This window comes from Lactuca sativa, chromosome 5 (genome assembly GCF_002870075.4).
Source record: "Lactuca sativa cultivar Salinas chromosome 5, Lsat_Salinas_v11, whole genome shotgun sequence".
NCBI lineage: Eukaryota > Viridiplantae > Streptophyta > Magnoliopsida > Asterales > Asteraceae > Lactuca > Lactuca sativa.
In genome coordinates, this window is record NC_056627.2 from 14,543,113 (window position 1) to 14,566,965 (window position 23,853).

Below are 23,853 nucleotides of genomic sequence, written 5' to 3' on the forward strand. Positions count from 1 at the left end.
AAGAAAATCATCTTACCTTGTACAGGGTGTATAAGTTAGCAAAGCACTTACTAAATATATATGGAAATGCTATATACTCTTTACTTGTAAGCTTAATTTTGGTATTTTGCCAGCAATGTACTTCATTTTTACCAATAAAGCTACAACTATTTCACATAATAATATTGTATTTTCATTTCCTCCGCACGTTATGTTAGGTCCAAAATAGAAATATACTTTTATTTCAAATTATACAACAATTTTGAAAAAGGGTACATTATGTTTTCAAATTTGTTGCTATATTTATATTTGAGCTTCCCTTAGATCATGCTGTCATTTCAAGCCAGATTTGAAAATTATATGGCTTAAACACCAAAGTACAATGTTAAACTATTTAAAATATGACATGGATCCAATAAAAATGACATGGCTAAATCTTATTAATTTAATAAAATTTTATAAAACTTTTACTCGTGGTTTCCACGGGTTGTAACCTAGTGTGTGTGTGTGTGTGTGTGTGTATATATATATATATACTAATAAAAGAGTAGTTCTTTTGTCATGTGTCACCATATTAGACATTTTAATTAATGTGTTGCCACTTGTCAATCTATTAGTTTTCCATTATAAATTTATTAGACCTCCTCATTAATGTGATTCTATTTTAAATTTAAAATTTTAAAATTTAAATTATTGTTTTCATTAATTCACAAATAAAAAAAAATCTAATATATATTAAAAATTAATTTTATATATTTATTTGAATCAATGATTATAATTCTACATAACTAATAAAAAATATCTCTTAAATTAATAATTTATTTAAAATAACTTATTAATAATTTTGAGTTTTTATTATAAAAGTTTGATTAATTTTATAACCGTGGTTCCCACGGGTTATAAACTAATATATATATATATATATATATATATATATATATATATATATATATATATATATATATATATATATATATATATATATATATATATATATATATATATATATATATCAGGGGCGGCTCAACCAGGTTGAAGGCTCTAAGCGGACCAGAAATATGGGGCCCTTTGCCATTAACTAGTCTTTTTAGATTCAAATTCTCTAATGAAAATTTCATAATCAATTTCATTTACTAAATCTTTTTCAATTGACAAAATAACTAATCTTTTTTTGTGATTATTGATAATTTAATTAACAATAACTATCATCAAGACAATAAAAAGTAAACTGAAAGTAAATAGTAATGGATTACAGATTTATATATTGAAAATACCTATTTTATCTGTTTGACAAAGTGAGTTCTTAACAACAACCTTGACCTTGAGGGCTTGACTCCTTGAGAAAACTGAAATGGAAATATAGAATTGTAAAACTGAAATTCGTTCCAACCACAATCGTACCTTCCAATAGCCAAACTCCAAGCATGATTGTTTGATTCCAATATCCAAAATCCAAACTTGATTCCAAAATCAAACTTCACAGAGTGAAGATTAAAAAAAATAAGTCCTATTAAATATTAACCTTAATAGATAGTCTAATCAAAAAAGAAGAATCATCAATTGAGTTTGATTTTTAAATTGAGAGAATCAAAGAATCGGAAAGGATGAAGAATATCGTTTGATTTTGAATCGATGTTCAGACTTGTGACTTTAGACTCATTGATAAAGTGATGGCAATCGATCTTTTGAACAATCAAGAATCGATTTTTTGATTTTTTTTTAACGATCCAAATGATCACAGTTAAGAGTTCAGAGAGGCACCAGGAAAAAGAAGAATGGAGAAGACGAGAAGAAGAATAGTCGGTCGACATAAAAGTTGGCAAAAGAGTTTCTCAATTTCAATCGTGCGTGGGATGGGAGAATCCGAAATCAGCAGCAAAATTTAATTAATGGACTTTTGGGTTAAGGGCCCTTTATAAATGGGGCCTAAGCCCTTGCTTAATTTGTATACATATAGAGCCGGCCTTGATATATATATATATATATATATATATATATATATATATATATATATATATATATATATATATATATATATATATATATATATATATATATATATATATATATATATATATATATATATATATATATATAAAAGAAATTCTTTCGTATTAATCACTCTCCTCATATATGAGTATGCTTTTCCTCTGTTTTTTAGGAAAGTTTGAATCAATCAAAGTTAAAACATAAATCTAAACGAGTCATCTCTCATTCTTGAGACCACGCTCCTCTCACAAAACCCTACAGTCTCACCATTCCTTTGCTTTTTCTCTGGTCAAACCTATATACCCCCTTCCCCATCAACACCACCTCCTAGCATTACCTTCGCCGCCTCTTTTAACCATATCTGATCACAAGCACAAACGAGAAACCATTCACGACCAGCATCGCCATATCCACCTTTTGTTTCTACCAGAAGTATGCTGAAATCATTCACCATCTTCTCTTTTTCTCCCCAAGAAATCAACTATCATCTCTTTATATCTCTACAAAATCAACCGGTCATCTGCTTTGCTCAACGCCGCCGCCATCCTCTACGCACCTTAGATGTCGAGTGACCACCTGGTATGGTGTTTGATTTGTGTTTTTAACTTTTAATCCATCTAGATCTTTTTTGTGTTTCAGGTGTTGGTCACCGCCGTTATTGAAGTTATATCATCAAGTATTAGTTTATAAAGATATTGAAAAGCTATTCTTTTTCTCTACGATCATTGTTATTTCCTCATTAATGACGATTGTATGCTGTATTTTTCAGATTTAGGATCACAAAAGCAACACCCACTATGGATGATGGGAAGTGGAAGGCTAGACTCTCTAGGTTTAATTGTGCTTCAAGTGTTGATCCTCTTGAAGAACAGAAAAGAAGATAGATATGCATCACTTCTCCACCACCAGGGTCTCTTTTTGTGTGTAAAGCCTCTCCAAAATCCTTGAAGCCAACCGTCATCACCCTCACCAACACTCTCCTCTATCTCTGCACCCGCCACTTAAAATCTTTTGCCTGAGGATCAAAACAATAAAAGGTCTGGTACTAAAAGAAACATTAGTTTATCGTATCTACTGGTACCACCACTCAATAAACCCAATGTTGGTCACCTGCTAGAGTTTCTCAACTTCGTTATGCCCCCTTTTGAGATCTTTCTTATCAAGAAATCTGCAAATGAAACAAATAAATGAAGAGTTTGGTATCAAGTTCAAACATGTTGTAGATTATGTTTATGTACATTTGTTTGTCACTTTTTTGCTTGATTTTTTTTACCCTTTTTGTGTGCTCGTAATGAAAATCGGTATTATTTTGTTTTTTTTTTTCAGTCCAGTGCAGGAATGGTTCAAATCGACCACCGGCTTTGATTTTGTACTTACTTTATCATTGTGGTTATCAGCTTTCCCAGGTTCGATTTAAATTTATAATCAATTTTGCAATTGTTGTTTCCTTTATCTTAAAACAATACGAGATGCAGGTGATGTAAAGGGTAAACTAGGTTGCTATGTAAACGGTAAACTAATTGTTAATCATTTTATAATACATTTTTATTATCTTAAACTTATTACCTCCAACTTATGATGCAGGTGATGCAAACTAATTATTTCTTTGATTAATTTTTGTGGTTGTGTTGGTAACAAAGGTATCATTTTTTTAGTTCGTAGTTTTTAGTTTAGTTATTTATTTTATTACCTTTCTAAATTATTGTTTGGTCCATTTTGATTCTTCCATAGTGTCCTGTCAATGTGCATCAATTGAGTGGACAAGCCCAGCTACTCTGGCTGATTTTTTAGGGCTTGATCCTTCTAAGGTATGTATTTGTTCCCTTATAGCCATAATATTCTTTAATTTTTTTTTAAATACTATCATTGAGTCATATATCTATGATTTTGTCTTTATTTTTTGAATAAAATTTACCAAAATAAGTGAAAATAAACTTGTAAATTGTTGATATCAAGTAAAAAAGACAAGTTGACTTGCTTATATCTACAGACTACAGGGGACTAATGAGGCTATTTGAACATTTCAATAATTATGAAGGTTTATAAGTCAATAATGTTTTCATTTGATTTTGAGTTGATTATAATTAATATGTGATTGATTTCATAGAGATTATCATCACAAACATGTTTAAACAAAGGATGGTAGCGTGAAAGCAAGAAATAGTATTTTTAATGTATGTGGCTCACCATTTTAGCTTTTATCGTGCATGTAGAAAAGGTGTCGTGAAGTTTCCTAATTTGTGACAGAGTTTAATGTTGTTGCTCTTCATAGAGGCGGAATTCAAGGCGAAACCGAGGTTGACAACTACTCAAAAATCAATATATCTTTTAATGACAACAACTCAAAAATAGCTACACACTTATTATTATTGTTTTGTTTCTTATAGCATCCTACTTTCGAGTGATAGAGGCTAAAAAACAATCTCTCTTTCAGTGGCTGTCAAATAATGTCTGATTACAAATTGTTTATTTGTTATTTCATAGCATCTTACTTTTATTGATTTTTTTATAACATCATACTTTGGTTTGAAACCTTGAATGCTTAATTAAAGATTATTGCTTATTGATTTGTTTTTATAACATCATACTTTGGTTTGAAACCTTGAATGCTTAATTAAAGATTACTGAAGTAATCAAAAGTTCAAATGTTTATGATACTTTGTGTGTCGCAAAGCATCATTATTTTTTAGATTTTAAAACATATGTACATATGCATTTGTGTCTATTTATGTGGGATGTTGCATGAGATTTGACATAAATGTAAAATAGCAAACCTGTTGACTAAAAGTTGAAAATTGTTCTTCACACATGGAATGTGATATGGATAAAAGTGTATTAACAAAATGACTTAAGACAAAATTAAAAATATCAATATGGTAAAGTTGTATTTGAATGAAATCATAAAGGTTCCTCTTTCAAAATTAGTTATTTTAAGAGAAATTATAATGAACTGCAAATGGCATATAATTTGTATTAACAACTCATACATTTATGAAGAAAAGTGGACATAATGGAAATTTTAAGTTATAGAAAATAAATATGAAAATGATTAATTAAAATTCAATTTTTTTTAATAATAATCGGTTATTAACTATAAAGTCTACACCTGAACATCTTTTTTTTTTTTTTTTTTTTAAATAAAGTAAACTAAATCAGCTTTCTAGTTAACTGTCAAAAGGAAAACACATAAACTGCAATAGAAACGGAAAAACATCAATTTGGTTAACCAGGAAATCGGAAAAGATTGTCATTTTTAGTTACTGGATCGGCTTTTATAAATTCATTTTATTCAAATGTGTTTTTCGAAAACCGTAATAAATTTAAATTCTTCAGATTGAATAACTAATCCTCGAACAAAATCATAAAAACTTATTTGATAATCTAAAATTAAGTATGATATATAAGTTTCGGATGCATCTAATTAGGTACCAAATGGATCTAATAGCCAAAAGAATTTATTTGTCGCCGTCGCTTTGCGCGGGTAAACGGCTAGTATATATATATATATATATATATATATATATATATATATATATATATATATATATATATATATATATATATATATATATATATATATATTTTGGTGTACAGAGAGTATGAAAACCCAAAAAAAAAAAAAAAAAAAAAAAAGATTAATGGCAATTCAATTAACGGGTTAGTGAACCCGCTCACCTAATAATAAAAGTCTCACAAGTTATCATAACCCGCCGGCAACGGTATCGTCCCCTTTGGTACCGCCGGCACCAACCTTGAGCCCACTTATGATGCCGTCCTCCCTTATAGGTTTTTTTGTCCAACGTCCACTCTTTATGCTCAAACTTCAAAGTTCTCTCAATTTGATCTTTGGGATTTCATATGCACACGATAATTGATGCAAATGCTTGCGTTGAACATGATGAACGGGACTCCCAATTTCAGATCAAAGCTTAGGAAGATGGAATTCCCAGTTCCATGGAGGAAGCATCGCGCCAAGACCGATTCTCGTCATATCTTTCCTCGATTACGAACTCAAACTCACGTTCTTTGGTACGCTTAACTGCTGCTTAATGTTTTACAATTTCACCGTTCATCAACTCATCTGGAATAAAACGTAGTTCGAATTGAGAGTCGCCACGGTTCATTATGGATTTTGAATTTTTAAAAACCTAATATAGTTCTAGTTCAAGTGACTGTATATATTTGATCATTTTAGCTCTTGAATTATGGTGAAAGAAGAAATTTGAAAGCCTTTTGCTCTTATTCTTCCTAAAAGGATATAATGGATTCAGACTTTAATCTCCTTTGACGTATATGCTGTCATCCTTGTCCATTCTTTATAACTTAAATTCCAATTCGGCTGCTTCCTTTTATGTAACTCACAAAATCCATACATTAAAATATCCCCAATCTTCATCCAAGAACATTCCACATCATCCTAGAGATACTCGTTAATCAAGGAACACCTTTTTGACTTCAACCAATAATAATTCAATCCCCCTATCTTTGGTTGAATCAACATGAAGTAACTCATATATTAACTGTGAAAATCGTAACAGAAGTAGGTGCTGTTTTTTTACTTGACGGAGACAAGACTTAATCTGGCAAAGGTCTCCTAAATGCAGAAAGAATAACTTTCATAACTGTTTACAAACTTGAACTTATTTTTTATATCCTAGTGAGCTGTCAATCTCTTAAATATTTTTTAAATATCACTTATCAAGACAACGCATCATCCAGATAGCAATTAAGGGGAAAAAACAGTACCTTTCTTGAACTTGTTGTTAAATGCAAAATGTAATAGTTGTACATGTCATTTCTCTTATCCTAAATAGGAAAAGCCACTAATTATAGAAAATTTGGAATGAACTTTTGTAATCACTCTTGCTTTTGCCTCACTTAGAACATGTAAATTAGCATAAATAAACACTCAAACTACCATAAAAGCAATTACTTGACCCATTACTTGGATCCAAGTGGCACTCACTACGGGTGGACGTGGATCCGAATATCCGATCCATGACCCAAAAACCAACTTACTTGGATCAAGATTCCCCATATCTCCTTTATCATTAATTACATTCATCAAGCTAGCATTAGTTTCCAATATTTGTGGGGCTGAGGGGACATAACATACTTCTTTCCTATATCTGTCTTTTATGATCAGCTTGATGCTTATCTATAAAAGATGTTTATTCAACATAATATAGTACCTTGATTAGTTTCAGCAATGAAGAGATTGAAGCAGAGATCATGTTTTCTGCAGTTGGTATTGGTGTCTCATTCTCATCATCTAGACAGGTACTAGAAAGTTATATGACATGCTTTGTTTGTTATTCTTGATAGTTTCTATTCTCCAAGTTTTAGAGCCATTCCCTTAACTTTAACATCAAATAGGCTCATCTTTTTCTTATATGCAAATAGCTACAGTTCATTTTATATAGCTTCTCAATGCTAGTCTACATCAATTCATCTTACGTAACTTCATTTTTTTACAAATCTTTTTTATGATCAGCTTGATTTGGAATAAACAAGAAAGTGATATGTGCTTGATTAGTTTCTTTTATTTGAAAATGCAGCTTCCTATGCAAAAAGTTTTGGGCCCTCAAAATGGGAAGGAGTAAGGACTGACTTATTGACTTGATTCCATAGTTCCTAAAGATGGGATTAGTAGATGGAAAAGGGTTCTTTTTGTTTATCATGTACCTTTCACTTTCCATTCAAATTGCTTGTGGTTGGAGTGACACTTTCACTTCAGCTATTCCATTGAAGGATGGAAACAGAAACACCATAGTTTCCTCTGGTGGAATCTTTGAAATAGGATTCTTCAGCCCCATGAATTCAAAGAACAGGTATATCGGTATATGGTATAAAAATATACCACCAAAAACTGTGGTTTGGGTAGCCAATAGAGATACCCCTCTTACTAACAAATCAGGCATGTTCAAGTTGACAGATTCAGGCATTCTTAGCATTCTAAATGATAAGAACACAATCATCTGGTCTTCTGATAACACCTCAAGAACAACAAACAATCCAATCGCACAGCTTTTAGATTCTGGGAATCTTGTTGTGAGAGATATGAATGATGTCATCTGGCAAAGTTTTGATTATCCGAGTGATACCTTTCTACCTGAAATGAAGATTGGGAAAGACTTGGTAACTGGGCATGAGAATTATATCACATCATGGAAAAGTGATGATGATCCTTCTAAAGGAGATTATACATATGGATGTGATCTTCATGGGTACCCACATCAAGTTATTAAAAAAGGACAGATTCTGTTATACCGAAGTGAACCCTGGAATGGAATTGATTTCGGTGGGATTTCAGTCCTACCACAGAATGCTATTTACAAGTTTGATATGGTTTTTAATCAAAAACAAGTGTTTTTTACTTACAAAATGATAAACTCATCCATGATATCAAGGTTGACCATGAATCGATCAGGTGTTTTGCAACGTTGGGTGTGGTCTGACCAAGTCAACAATTGGGTTGTTTACTTTTCTAAACCAACACCAGATGGTTGTGATATGGCATGTGGTGCTTCTGGTAGTTGTAACACTGATAGCTTCCCAAAATGTGGGTGTTTGGATAAATTTGTGCCAAAGTATCAAAATGAATGGAATGGAGATAATTGGTCAAAGGGTTGTGTGAGGAGGAAACCTTTGGATTGCAAGACTGATGGGTTTATAAAACATCAAAATGTTAAATTACCTGACCCACAAAATTCATTGTTTTATGGGAATTTGACACTTGTGGAATGTGAGAAGTTATGTGTGAAAAATTGTTCGTGTATGGCGTATGCAAATATATTTAAAAAAGGATTCGGGTGTATGATTTGGATGGGTGATTTGGTTGATATTCAAGAAGCTCCATCTTATACTTTTGAAGTCTATATCAGGGTAGCCTTTTCTGAATTAGGTAACATTATATGATTATGCAATATGCACTACAATTTATATATATATATATATATATATATATATATATATATATATATATATATATATATATATATATATATATATATTCTGATTGGTTGAAAGGTGTTTCAGGTTCTCGTAAGAAGAAGGAGAAAGTAATTCCATTAATCATGGCATTAGTTGGTGGGTTGTCGATCATTTTGGGCTTGATTTTATTTATTTGGAGAGAATTGATGAAAAATTCAGTGCCAAAGGGTGAAGGTAAGAAATATCAAGCTTATAGTAAAAAAAATAACAAAAAGGGTTGTTATGACTTATGATTATGAAGAAAATGTTATTATTAAATCAGTGTTGTATTATTTTAGATGAAAGGATGGGAAAGGATACTGATCAACTTTACAAAAATGAAAGCCAGAAGGATGATCTCGAGTTGCCATTGCTTAATCTATCAGAAATAGCAAAAGCCACACATAATTTTTCATTTGATAATAAGCTTGGAGAAGGTGGCTATGGACCTGTTTACAAGGTTAGCTATTTATTCAACCAATTGCATAATTTTTCCTTCTAATATTTTTCACATATATACAACAACTCAGGGTGTTCTTCCGGATGGAAAAGAAGTGGCTGTGAAGCGACTCTCAAAGACATCAAATCAAGGGCTTGATGAATTCAAAAATGAAGTTATTTGCATATCTAAACTTCAACATAGAAATCTTGTGAGGCTTCTTGGATGTTGCATTCAAGGAGACGAAAAGATGTTGATCTATGAATACATGCCCAATAAAAGCCTTGATTACTTCATATTCGGTTTGTTTCTTTTCCTTTTTATAATACTGCAATCAACTTTTAATATAGATTAAATAATTAATTGGTTTATTAAATACAGATGAAAGCCGAAGAAAGTTACTTGATTGGGCAGAGCGGTTCAACATTATGAATGGAATAGCTCGAGGGTTGCAGTATCTTCACGAAGATTCAAGATTAAGAATTATTCATAGAGATCTCAAAGCAAGCAATATTTTGCTTGATTTTCATATGATTCCAAAAATATCCGATTTTGGAATGGCAAGAAGCTTTATAGGAAACGAGATACAAGCAAATACCATGAAAGTGGTTGGAACTTAGTACGCATCTCTCCCGTAATTTTCTTATTTATTTATTTTATTTATTTATTATATATTTTTATTTTCATTTTGTAGCGGTTACATGTCTCCGGAGTATGCAGTGGACGGACTTTTCTCGGTAAAATCAGACGTATTTAGTTTTGGTGTTTTGGTGTTGGAGATTGTTACCGGAAAGAAAAACAGAGGATTCTTTCACCATGACCACCATCATAACCTTCTCGGCCATGTAAGCGAACTCTTCTAACTTTCTTCACTTAATGGGTTGAATGGGTTAAGCACTTAATCCAGACAACTATATGTGGTTGTCTATTTTTGACTTAATCTAGATAGAATAACTTTATTCACTTAATGGGCTGAAGATTTTTTTTTTTTTTTTTTTTTTTTTATAATTATTGTTGGTTGTAGGCATGGATACTTTATCAAGAGGGCAGGTCGGTGGAGCTAATTGATGAGAATTTAAGCGAGTCGTGGCATTTATATCAAGTGTTGAGATCAATTGAAGTTGCTTTGTTGTGCGTTCAAAGAAATCCGGAAGATCGGCCGAGCATGTCTTCAGTGGCGGTGATGCTCAGTAGTGATAGTCAACTGCCACAACCCAAGCAGCCTGGTTTCTTCTACACGGAGCATCTCCCTCAGCCTCAAGATGACATGTCATCTACCACTCGTGCACCCTCCTCAACTACTGCAATCACCATTACACTAGTACATGCTCGTTGACTATATATATATATATATATATATATATATATATATATAATATGCAATGACAGTTATGCTAGTAAACGTATGTAAAATATAAAGTACAATTTAACAGCTGAATTGTTGAATTGTACTTCCTTTTCGCCTCGAAACTTTATGAAATTAGTTTTTATTTTGGTACATTAATTGGAGCTGTATTTATTTAAGGACCATCTATGCAAGAAATTCTTCATAAAGACCAAACCTAATACGTTTTGCCAAACATAGGAACCATTAATGTAATTGTCTTTTTTATTTTATATTAATATTATTTATGTAGTTTCAAATTTTTGCATAGTTGGTGTCGATCCATGTAAAATTTCCTTCCCTTCCAACCCTAGCACACAACTAGTTATTTCATTGTCCTCTATGATTCCGTCCCTTTCTTTTGCTTTCATTTTCATTCCCTTCCCTTAATTTTAAAACTCTGAGAAATGGTGCTAGGTTTTGGGAAAATCTTTACCAAATTGGTAGAGGTGAGAAAGATTTCAAATATGAAAAATAAATAAATAAATAAAAGTTGATTTTAGTTTAAATTGGTGGTGAGAAATATTTCAATTGGAAATCAAATAATTTATTAATTAATATATGAAATCCTTTTGTTTTAGATTTTAAAAAAAGTAAGAACTAACTTTAAGAAAAGCCAACTGGATGTTCACGTGGAGACTTTTGACAGGTTAGTTATGCTTAGTCATTATCTTAAACTCTAAAACCAGGTTAAAAAAATAGAATATTGATATAACTAACAGGTCTAGACTACAAAAATAAAAATAAATAAATAAATAAAGTGCCTTTTTAAAAGCAAAGCCGAATAAATAATATTACCCGCTTACATTCATAAATTTGATTATATCGATCATAAATAATTGAAAAAGAGCCGAGCCCTTGAGTTAGAATCATCTTAGACATATATTCAAAACTAATTTGTTTTAACGTCAGAGTCATATTCAAAAACTAAAACATATTATTGTGACATCAAGTCACTAGTCATTTTAACAATTCAGTTTCTTACAACAGAATTTTGTATGTATCCTCAGTTAATTATTTGGTTCCCAATATCATTGCAATAAAAAATCATCTTGTTGAACCACGATTAAGTCCTAGGAAGAAAAATGAAGCGATATAAAGGAATTTTCGGGCTTTTGGCAGCATTGCATGATCAGACGAAGAGACAAACTGATTGAGTGATTGGGACAAGTTTTGATGTGGTTTTAGGCCTTGTAAACAGCTAGACAGAAAGCTGCCAGATTTGGCAGCCCAATTTATGGGGCATGGCCCATTCTTTTTGACACCTTTTCTTTATTTTCTTTGGGGCTTGGAAATATACGTAAAGCAAATTTATCTTTATCAGACCATTTCTAAAGTCTAAACTATATCCCGCAGCCCATAAATGAATATTCCAACATCTCATTATGGCAGAGTAGGATTAAAAGCCCATCAGGTCTTATGGAACTATGGAAGCCAACATATTATGATATTATTAACTATTTGTGAAACCATTCATAGTATGGCTTAATTAAAAAATATTAAATATAAAAGTCAAAATATTTGAGAACTTTGAATTTATAAGAAAACTAAGTGTGAGACCCGTATGTTATACAAGTTTGATAAAACAAAAATTAAATATAAAAGTTTAAACAAAAATTTATTTAAATTTGAAATTTTTGATTTGAAATTCAAATTTTAAAATTTAAAATTTGAATTTAAAAGGAAACATATTAAATACTATATGAATACTAATATTGTAATTTGTTGATTATTTTCAATTAAGACAATTATTAATTGAGGTGTAAATATGATGTGTTAATTAAGAAATGGTAAAAAAAATAATAAGAAAATGATAAATGGAAAAATCGGTTAATCAAAAATACCAAAAAAATGACATGTATCCAAGTTAATGAAAGAGTGACACGTGACAAAATTATTTTCATTTATTATGAAGGATAAGAAAAATAATGAATTATTATAATGCAAATGTTTTTTTAATCTTTTAGATATAAATAAATAATTTAAATAAATAAAAAAATTAATGAGCTTTAATTTTGGAAATTTTGAAATTAAAAGGTAAACTCGATAATGAAATTGATATCCATTTATTACTACATTTATTGCAATTATTGCATTAAAATATTATATGAAAATTAACAAAATAGAATAATTCATAAAATGACATATGGAAAAAAATTAATTCAAAATAACTATAAAATGACATTTGGCAAATTAAATGGGAGTGTGACAAGTGGCAAAAAAAACATTTGTTTATTAGAGATGATTAAAATATTATATGAAATTTAATAAAATAGAATAATTCATAAAATAACATGTAGAAAAAGAATTAATTTAAAATCCTTCTTAATAAATGAAGGTTTTTTTTGCCACATGTCAATCTCTTATGAGTTTTGACAATTGTCATTTTGTGGTATTTTTGAAATAAATATTAATCCACTTGTAAATTTATGATTTGTTTCAATTTTTAAAATTAAAGTCATACTTATATTATGTAAAGTATTAAATATCATATATATAATATTAAATTGCAATAAATACACTTCTTTCTTTTTTTATTTTAAAGTTGTATATTAAAAAATATTTTCTGTTTATATTTTAATTTAATGTTAAACTTTTTTTAAATCAACTCATATAATACACGAGTCTCACACCTATTAACTATAAAATGATATTTGACAAATTGAATGAGAGTGTGACAAGTAGCAAAAAAAACATTCATTTATTAGAGAGGATTATAAATATCATGATTCTTATGAATAGGTTATTTTGGTTTTGGTGGTTTCGATAACAAGACCTCTAAATTTGGCATGAAAAAAATGGAAGTGATTCACATAACCTTTGGATTGAGAATGACTTTTAAGATAAAGTATGGTTGAACAATGACATGAATATACCAGTATAATATCTGGTGCTCAATGGCTTTCCAGAAGTTCGATTTAGAGTGAATGCAAAAGTCCTCCACATCTAGAAATACAGGAAAAAAAAATGTTGAAGATGGTAAAGAAATTTATTTTGAAACCCAAACAAAAGGGATAACGAATCATATTGACTGACCATTTCTATGGTTTGCTAAAAAAATTTGGCCAAGTATATACAAACAAAAAATTATTGGAGTTGTTAGAATGATATATTGGTGATTTTCATACGTTGGAGCAGGTGAAGGGATCCTTGTACTATAAGTATATTATAATCTAATATTTTCTTCATTAACTAAATAAAATGTCTTGTTTACCTCTTTATTCCTAAAAATGGACGTAAGTTTATTAACTAACATTCTAGTTAAGATATAGATATCCAAATGCCTCCTGTCCCGATCTCATATTTATTTTTTATCTGCAATATTCGTTTATAAATTAGTACTATTTTACAAAAAGACTTATAATTGTGAATAATGACCAAATAACTTTTACATTTTTTTTCACTCCCAATGTTATGTTCAATTGGTGTTTTGACCATTTCTTTCGGTAATTAATATTTAATATCTTTTGTTCAAAGTATTAACCGAAACCTTTTTTTTGAACGCCAGACATATATAAAACAACAGAAATCTATTCAGGAGCTAGGAGGTATAGAAGTTAGAATTACAATAAGAAACAAAAGTAGACAGGCATGAAACTAAGAACAATTGGAAACTACAACTTGCGATAGCACTCCCAAACTGGATCAAAACACCAATCATACCAGCTTAAATTTTGGCCTCTCCTCTTCCGAGCATTGGTCCATAAATGAGACAAAGCTTGTACCTCAGATGCCAACACCGTCTGGGATTTTGAGCTTTGGCCGTGGGCCAAAGCATTCCTATATTTCCAGATTACCCACATAAATACTAGCATTATAGATTCATGTATCACCAGCGGCCTTTGATGTCCACCGATCCTTGATTTACACAGGGACGGTTTTCCTTGGTGTCCCGGTGTGGCACCGGTAACACCTACTTTGCCTGTACGCAGTGGAAAAAAGTTCGATTTTTTTGGTTTCTTACCTATTTTTCATACATCGGCAACACCTACTATATATTCCTGCGTTCGTCCCTGGATTTACAGTCTAGCAGGCCCCAACATGAGCTGTGAGAGGAATCTAATAACCGCCACCATTTACACACTTGAAGCCAAACTTCTCTTGTGACCGAGCAGCCCACAAAAATGTGATCCACCGATTCTGAGGCATCATTACACATCTTACACAAGTTTGTAGAGCTAATTCCAAGTTTGAAGATATTATTCATGGTTGGAAGCTTGCCCTTACCAGCTCTCCAAGCTAGAATATTTATCTTCCCTGGTACCAGTGGGTTCCAGACCCACCTTCCGACGCTATGGGGGAGGAACAAATTGTCAATATGAGATGACAACGACAATAAAATATACACCCCGGAAGGGTCGAGAGACCATGTCCATTTTGACGAGTAGTCCGTGTTTGACACATGCTAGAAGTGGATCAAAAAGGAAACTTGATCTTTACCTAATGAATTTGGGATATTTACAATTATACCCCAGCATCCACTTCACCTTTTTGCAGCCAGCAGGCTAGACAAGCCACCATCAGGTAGAGACCCTACGGATCACGGACGGTCGACAGGGCAAGACAAATGCTCAAGTGGTGAGGAGCTGAGCCTTCCAGTTGACCGCCGAGGAGGTGCGTGCCGCACAGAATGTGGTGAGAGGTATTTTTTCTTCTTCCTAACTCTTATTACATTTCAGTTATGTTATTTATGCTATATGTTTTATGTGTTTTGTTAGGATTGTTCCATGTGAACGACATTCCAATACATGTATTATTTAACTCGGGGGCTACCCGATCGTTTGTCTCTCTTGCTCTTAGTAAGAGGTTTTCTGAGTCATCAGGGATGTTGGATTGTCCTCTAGAGGTCAAGATTGCTGACGACCGATCTGTCTGGGCATTAGAGGTTTTTCAGATATTGTGTTTTGAGGTTGTATGATAAGCGCTACCTAGTGGACTTGGTTCCCATTCCGTTGCGTGGGAACAAGGTTATCATCGGTATGGATTGGCTAAGCCTTAATGGGGCGGTGATCGACTGTGTGTAGTAGTTTGTTCGTGTCAGGACCCCAAGTGGGGGAGAGTTGGTGATTCAGGGCGAGAGGCCGCAATGCGGACCAACTTTGTGTTCGGCAACGAGAGCTAGGCGCTACCTTCAGCAGGGTTACGCATGGTATATCGCCTACGTTATGGATACCCGGGAGACGGGTAAGGCGACTATGAGTGATGTACCAGTGGTATGAGAGTACGCAGACGTATTTCCAGAGGAGTTGTCTGGGATACCTCTGGAAAGACAGGTGGAGTTCCAGATCGACCTAGTCCCTGTTGTGGCTCCGATAGCCAAGGCACCATATCGGTTGGCTCCTCCCGAGATGCAGGAGTTGTCTACACAACTGCAGGAGCTGTTAGACAAAGAATTCAATAGACTGAGCAGTTCACTCTGTAGAGCCCCCGATCCTGTTTGTGAAGAAGAAGGACGGGTCGCATCAGATGTGTATAGATTACCAGGATCTGAACAAGTTAACGGTGAAGAACCATTACCCACTCTCGAGGATTGATGATCTCTTCGACCAGCTACATGGGGCATCTTGGTTTTCCAAGATAGATTTACGTTCGGTCTACCATCAGATGAGGGTCAAAGATGAGGATGTATAAAAGACTGCTTTCCGGACTTGCTATGGCCACTATGAGTTCGTGGTGATGCCCTTTAGGCTCACCAATGCTCCTGTTGTATTCATGGACCTCATAAACCGCGTACACAGACCGATGCTGGATCGATATGTGATAGTCTTTATCGATGACATCTTCGTCTACTCCAAGACGCAGGTGCAGCATGAGGAGCACTTGCAAGAGGTGTTGGATACCCTGAGGAAGGAGAGGTTGTACACCAAGTTCTCCAAGTGCGAGTTTTGGTTGCGCGAGGTGCGGTTTCTGGGGTACCTTGTCAACCAGAACGATATTTTGTTCGACCCGGTCAAGTTGGAGGTTGTAATGAGATGGGAGGTTCCGAAGTCTCCATCTGAGATTAGGAGTTTCCTTGCGTTAACAAGCTATTACCGGAGATTCATTCAGGACTTCTCCAAGATAGCAGTACCCTTGACCCAACTGACGAAGAAGGTCGTTGTCTTTCGTCGGGGGCCTGAGCAAAAGGAAGCGTTTGAGACGCTGAGACTGAGGTTGTGCGAGGCGCCTATCTTAGCCCTGCTAGAGGGCGTGGAGGATTTTTTAGTATACTGTGACACATCCATCTCGGGTTTGGGTGCGGTATTGATGTAGAGGGGGCACGTCATCGCTTACGCCTCGAGGCAGTTGAAGCCTCATGAGGTGAACTACCCGACGCATGATCTGGAGTTGGGGGCGGTTTTTTTTGCCCTCAAGATTTGGCGGCATTACCTCTATAGGGTCCGTTGTACCATATGCACGGACCACAAGAGCTTGAGGTACCTCATGGATCATCCAAATCTGAACATAAGGTAGCGTTGGTGGCTAGATGTGGTGAAGAATTACGACTGTGAGATCCTCTACCACCCGCGGAAGGTGAACGTTGTGGCCGATGCGCTTAGCCGCAAGGCAGCCCCGATCAGATACATTTTCTTAAGGATGGCGGTGGTGACTCCACTTTTGGAGCGGATCCGATAGGCGCAGGTTAAGTGTATGAAGGAAGAGAGCCGAAAGTGTAAGCGGATCATAGGCCAGGTTGCCTCGTTCAACCACTTGTAGAGGTGTGCTTGAGAGATGTAGAAGTGAGTGTGTAAGTGTGTTAGTATATAGTCTAGATCTAGATCTTTTTTGGACCACCATATACATTCAATATATCTCTTAAACACCCAAATCACCATGTTCAATTGTGCAAGCTTTAATTCCGCATGCCAAACCATGTTCTTTGTCACTACAATTGGTATCAGAGCTTGGTTTTCACGATCAACGTGACTTTTGAAGAACGATTCTCGGTTTGGCAATTTTTGTCGTAATTTGATCAATTTTGGTGAGTCCCTCTCTATGATCTCTCGTAATATTTGAATCGTGCGTTACGTTTTTGATTTGTGATCATTTGACTCGTTGGATCTAAATTTTATTGAAAAACCCATTTGTTGTGATCCAATAATTTTTTCGTTGATCAAGCCTGATCCAATCTTATTTGTTTGTTTGATTTGATTTTCAAATTGCAAATGTTCTTTTGAATTGAGATTTAAGATCAAAATTCATTTTATGATCTAATATCTTGAATCAATATCTTGAATCGTTACTGTTCATACAATCAAAATTCAAGCCCAAAATCTTAAAGTTCATCTATTGTTCATGTCCGATTTCATTGAGCCCAAAATTGAAATGGTTACTGTTCATTATTTTTTTGAGTTCATTCATTTGTTTTTAATCCGATTACACTATTTGAGTCCAATTGATAAATATATTCAATTAAAATCATTGTTAGTCAAATTTGTTCATCATCAGACGACGTGTTATCGGTACTTTTTGAAGAGTTGTTCTTGATTCATTGATCACGAGTATTCTTGTGTTCGATTTTGATTCAAAGATTGTGTTAATCGATTTGAATTTGCTTTTGATTATAAACTTGTGAATCGCTTAGTCCTATTATAAAATTCGATGATGATCAAGTTATTGCTAAGAAATTGAACATTAGATCTTTGATTGAGATGATAGAATCGATGTTACTTCAAAATCGATGTTGGTTATTGATTAAATTTGATCGGTGAATTGATGATTCTTGGTTTGGAGATTTTGATTGAAGTCGCAAATTGTTGATTTGGATTGAAACTGATGAACTACTGAAGAACATTCAAGAACATACGAAGAACAGTCAAAATTTTGTTTGAAATTGGGTCTTTGATCTACAATCGATATTGAGAAGATAATTTTGGTGTTTGTTGGCACTTGATAGATGCGAAGTTGGAATCTTGAAGTATCATATTAAGAATCGATTGATGTGTGATGTTTGAATTGAAAGCAAAATTTAGGGTCACACAGACTTCGCTTTGAGAATGAATTTGATTTTGGATTTGGTGGTCGATGATTCACGATTTTGGAGTCGATCGATCAGAGTCTTTGGTGTGATAGATCGATAATTTCGATTTGGTCGATTTTGATTTCGCATGGTTGAAGAACTGAATAGTAGTGTTATTAAGTTTGCATTTGGTGAATCAATTTAAAGATCAAAATTGGGTTCGCACATAAGGTTGTTATACGATTCGCAATTTGGAAGTCAGACCAGATGATTCATTCGCATTTTGTTATGTAATGGTGATATTCGCATTTGAGATCAAGAACAGTTCTGCATATGAGTGACTCAAAGTTAAGTTCGCATCTGGGTCTCAAGAATAATGTTCGCATTAGATGACAAAATGAAAATACGAATGGTTGAAAAAGATCATTGTGTTGTGTTCGCATATTTTGATATAGTGGGAGAAAGATGCGAAAGGTGTGAGAATGGAACATACGAAGTATTTCACAGTTAGTGAATTGGGGAAGAAGAAAACAAATAAGATTCGCATTTGGCCCTTGATCTTTTCACGAAATAATACAAATGGTCCAACTTCGCAAATGGAGTTATAAAATGACAAAAATGCAGAATTTCCATTTCGCATCCCTGCAGTCTTCGCAAGATGGCAAATTTTACCCAGTTTCGCATTTGGGGTAAAATTTTTGAGAAAATGGAATATTTTCAAATCTGGTCCATGCAGTTTGTGCGAATTTACACATTTTACCTAGTTTCGCAAATGGGAGTGTGTTTCGCATATTTGGCTGTTTTTGGCGCACCGGGTCACTGCAGAATTTTGAAATTGACAATTTCTACCCATTTTTGAGAAATTATGTCAAAGGCGATCCGTGAACGATGATAAAAATTCATTATTTTTTGGATTTTCCGGATTGAAGCACAAAGTTTATGCCACATGTTAAGGGGGAGTTTTAACATGAAAAATTCCGAATAGAGCACGTTCTTTTTCCTTTGGAGTTTTATAATCAAATTTCGATTATAAAAATGGGGAGAAGTTTTATATGGAAATTCGAACTTGAATTTTTCATATTACGTGGATTTGAAGACCGAATTGATCTTGAAGTTTTGAAGTCACGAGATGATGCAATTGGAAGTTCGAAAGTGATGTATTTGAAATGGGTTTGGAATTATTGAAGATTTTTGGGGTGTGTTTTTATGCGCAACTTTGGGGTGATTATTTTGAGTTTGGAATACTCTTGATCATTCGTTGCTGCTCGGATTGTATGGTCTCACATCCTAGAGCCCAAATTGAAGAGTCATGGAAGAATTGAAGATTGAAGTTCATTTCGACATGTGTCACCTTTGAGGCTCGAACCGCGTAGTGCTTTATTTTGGAAGATTTGAAGTGGGTCATTCATTCCTAACTTTGAGGGGGAGAATGTTGGGGGTGTAAAGTTATTCATTCATGACTTTGTAAATGTTTGACTTTTGTAAAACCCACTTGCATGTGGTGCTTTAGCCTTTAGACCCATTTGTTAGTTAGAGTGAGAGAGAGAGACATGTAAACACCTCTATAAATAGTGGGTTCATACCACTTGTAGAGGTGTGCTTGAGAGATGTAGAAGTGAGTATGTGTTAATTATGTAGTCTAGATCTAGATCTTTTTTGTAACACCATATACATTCAATATATCTCTTAAACACCCAAATCACCATGTTCAATTGTGCAAGCTTTAATTCTGCATGCCAAACCATGTTCTTTGTCACTACAAGGTGGAAGTCCACTTAGAAATCGTCCAAGGCCTTGTTCTGGAGGGTTCCATTGGACTGCTTAAGGCCTAAGCTATCCAATTAGGGTTTTGACTGAAACCCTAGCAGCACACCTATATAAAGGACCCATGGGCTTCATATTTCGGCTACCCAAGAAACCCTAGAGTTCAAGAGTTGAAATTAAGCCTCCATTCCCTCTCTTCAAGATCATTCTCTTTCCTTGGTGTTTGTAAGCCATTAGAGGTATTGCAATTGTGATACTAAGCTCTTGGTGTTGAAGATTCTTGCTACTATCAAAAGGTAATCATCTAAACTTGTCTTAGTTGTAGATTTCGATTTTATAGTATGCTAGATTAGGGTTTACAAGCTTTGGATTAATTTGCTTGTACAATAGAGAAACCTAGATCCAAAGCTTTAGGGTTTTGCATGCGTACATGGGAATGTTCTTTTGCTCAAAACCCATCAGTGGTATCAGAGTCTTGCTTGGTTTCTATTGTATTTGATGCATTGTATAATTATTCATTGCTTGAAGTTGTTTTTTCTGCCTTCTGCCTGACAGACTCGTCGAGTCCCAAGATGAACTCGACGAGTCAGATGAACTTGGCAATTTATGCAAGGGACTCGGCGAGTCGGGGTGTCAGACAGATGGATTTTTGGGATTTTGGCTTATTTTGACTTGGGATAGTTACGAAAAATGTTTTTAATTAATAAAATCCATTTTTTATTGATTCCATGTGATTATCCTTGTCAAAATAGAAGTATTTGTCAATTAATTACATAATTATTGCCTTATTTGATAAACCTTAATTATTTGAATTATTTTGATCAATTATCTTTCATGAAATTGGATTAGGTCAAAATTAGATAATCACCAATTAATTGTTTAATTATATTATTTGAATTTTGATCTCGATAGTTTTGAATAATTTCAAAACTTGCCCTCAAGTTTTGGAATTTAAATTTTTGACTAAAAGTTAATTTTGAAATATTTAAAGTTTAAACCCTAGAATTTTACAAGTTTAAAATTCAAACCCTATACTATTATAATATTATAAGAATAATTATTATTTATATGTATAAGATAAATGCTAGTCTTATCGTTAGTAGGCCTCATTTACGAAGCCGATTTATAAGAGGGGTATAAGGTTGTTGCCTATAAAATGACAGTTTAATGGGTGTCCACTCTCACCCACCGCTTCCTTGATTGATGGAGGGTCGTTAGCTGAACGGGTAGGATAGGGCAACTAATTCCTCATTAAAAGTATAGTGGATAATAAAGTAACTAAATGTTTTTATAAAAAATCTCAATCTTAGTTACTTTAGGAAAAATGTGAAAATGATGTTATTCCATGAAATCACACTTTGTACCCTTGCCAAGACGTTAGTGGAGCGTGTGTGGTTAATCGACACACTAATTTAGGTCTAGCAAAGGTGGTAAAGGGTGACTCGATGTTTGTCATAGATCTATGGAGCGTGTGTGGCTAACCGGAACATTGATTAGGTGACTGTAACGTTGAGGGAACCAAGTACATTTGCATGGTTATTCACACCTTGTTTGTGATCCTCGGTATCCCAGTCACAAACTTGAAAGGAATATCGAGATTTAAACATGCCATTGAAAATTCAATAAATCTCAAAAGATCTAGGAGTTTCAAAAACATTTAAAACTTAATTGCTTTTGTTTTTCATGGTGGAAATTAGTGAATCGTCATTCACTTACCTTCAAATTATTTTTTGTTTAGATTACGGCATCCCTCTTCTAAATTGTGAATAATGTTGTTGGATCCTAACCCTAATTTCCCATTTGAGTGTTTTATTGGGGATTCTTTTCTAATCAAACTTTGTCTCTCTTCTTTTTCAGATGTCTAACCCGAACAACAACGCTTCCGGCTCATTCTCACTCATGAATTTGTGTGGGAGGGTGATCTTCGATGGAAACAATTTTAATGATTGGATCCGCAACATATGAATGGTTACCTGCTACGAGGACAAGGAGTATGTCCTCGACAAGGAGCTGAAAGAAGTAGATGTCAACACTGCTACTCCTGAGGAGATCGCTGCCTTTGAGGCTCATGAACGTGATGCTATGAAAGTCCATTGCATCATGCTCACAAACATGACTGATGAACTCCAAAAGTCCTACGAGGACTTCTATCCCTATGAGATGCACCAGGACTTACTAGACAGGTAAAACCAAAGTTCCAGGCAGGAGAGGTACGAGATCATCACTTCGATGATCACGACCAAGATGAGGGACGGAGAGTCTATTACTGCCTATCTGCAGAAAATGCAGAGATATGTCGACCGCCTGCAGAAGTTAAATGTTAACTTCGATGAGGAGATGACGATCAATATTATTCTTCACTCCTTGCCTCCTTGCTATAACCAGTTCTGCATGACCTACCACATGAACAAAGAGGAGGTCACGTTGAGCAATCCTCAAGGCCTGTTGAGGACTTATGAGAGCAACCTCAAGGACAAATCCGTTGCACCAACTCCTACTACTATTGTTGACCCCGTCTTGGCTATTAGGCAAGGGAAGGGTAAGAAGAGGAAGGATCCTTCCAAGAGCCACCATAAATGAAAGTCCCACGATGACACCTCTTCTAGTTGAACCAAGGTTGGTCCCGCTGCACCCTCCTCTAACTCGAAGGATGCAGAGTGCTACCACTGCCATGACAAAGGGCATTGGAAACGAAGTTGCCCGAAATATCTGCAAGATATCAAGGATGGGAAGATCAAGTCGTCATTCGCAGGTATTTATTCTATTCAATCTAATGATTCATCGCATGTTATTTCTTGGGTTCTCGATACAAGGTGTGGTTTTCACATTTGTTCTGATTTGCAGGGCCTAAGAATAAATATGGATGTGGAGCATGGGAAGATAAACTTGATCATGGGGAACAGAAGAACATCGCATGTAACCAAGATTGGAGTTTACTCTTTAGTGGTTAGTAATGGATTAGGACTAGATTTGAATAACTGTTGCTATTCGCATGAAATGGAAAGAAACATCATTTCTTTTCATGATTTATATAAAAAAGTTTTTAGATTTTCGTTTGATAATGAAAAAGGTTCTATTAATGCTTTCTTTAATGGTGTTTTCTATTTTGAAGCATTTCCTTGTAATGGAATATATGAAACTGTGATAGTTGCAGACAATTTAGAAAATGATGTGTTGTGTATTAATTCTTCCAATGGTTTGGATAAAGCATGCTTGTGGCGTTGTCGTCTTGGACATGTTAACAAGAAGCACATAGCCCAACTCCAAAATGATGGAGTGTTGGAGTCATTCGACCTTAGAGACGATGACGTGTGCGAGTCTTGTTTACTTGGAAAGATGACCAAGTCACCCTTTACTGGTTCTTGTGAAAAGGGTGAGGGTTTATTG

General features: G+C 34.1%; 1 protein-coding gene and 1 long non-coding RNA gene across 15 annotated transcripts; both read left to right on the forward strand.

Annotated features, from left to right (window-relative positions):
- Window positions 1–2,111: 2,111 nt before the first annotated feature.
- Window positions 2,112–4,531, forward strand: LOC111878103 (uncharacterized). Of its 11 annotated transcripts, none has more exons than XR_006192120.1 (6): window positions 2,112–2,547; window positions 2,738–3,479; window positions 3,553–3,608; window positions 3,700–3,776; window positions 4,182–4,265; window positions 4,356–4,531. It is a non-coding gene; the product is annotated as an uncharacterized LOC111878103 (long non-coding RNA). The 11 variants fall into 11 exon arrangements; XR_006192117.1 differs by having other exon boundaries at window positions 2,738–3,374; window positions 3,444–3,608; XR_006192116.1 differs by having other exon boundaries at window positions 2,738–3,374.
- A 1,124-nt stretch (window positions 4,532–5,655) lies between these two features.
- LOC111878099 (G-type lectin S-receptor-like serine/threonine-protein kinase At4g27290) lies at window positions 5,656–11,062 on the forward strand. 4 transcript variants are annotated; one of them, XM_023874615.3, is made up of 9 exons: window positions 5,656–5,997; window positions 7,170–7,248; window positions 7,527–8,872; window positions 9,007–9,135; window positions 9,240–9,400; window positions 9,471–9,681; window positions 9,761–9,998; window positions 10,074–10,224; window positions 10,404–11,062. In XM_023874615.3, the coding sequence occupies exons 3-9, from the start codon at window positions 7,609–7,611 to the stop codon at window positions 10,713–10,715; spliced, it is 2,466 nt and encodes an 821-aa protein (XP_023730383.2). In that variant the 5' UTR covers window positions 5,656–5,997; window positions 7,170–7,248; window positions 7,527–7,608; the 3' UTR covers window positions 10,716–11,062. The 4 variants fall into 4 exon arrangements, with proteins under 4 accessions (XP_023730383.2, XP_052620090.1, XP_052620092.1 ...); XM_052764130.1 differs by having other exon boundaries at window positions 7,176–7,248; XM_052764132.1 differs by lacking the exons at window positions 5,656–5,997; window positions 7,170–7,248 and having other exon boundaries at window positions 7,662–7,799; window positions 7,904–8,872; window positions 10,404–11,058.
- The last annotated feature ends 12,791 nt before the right edge of the window (window positions 11,063–23,853 follow it).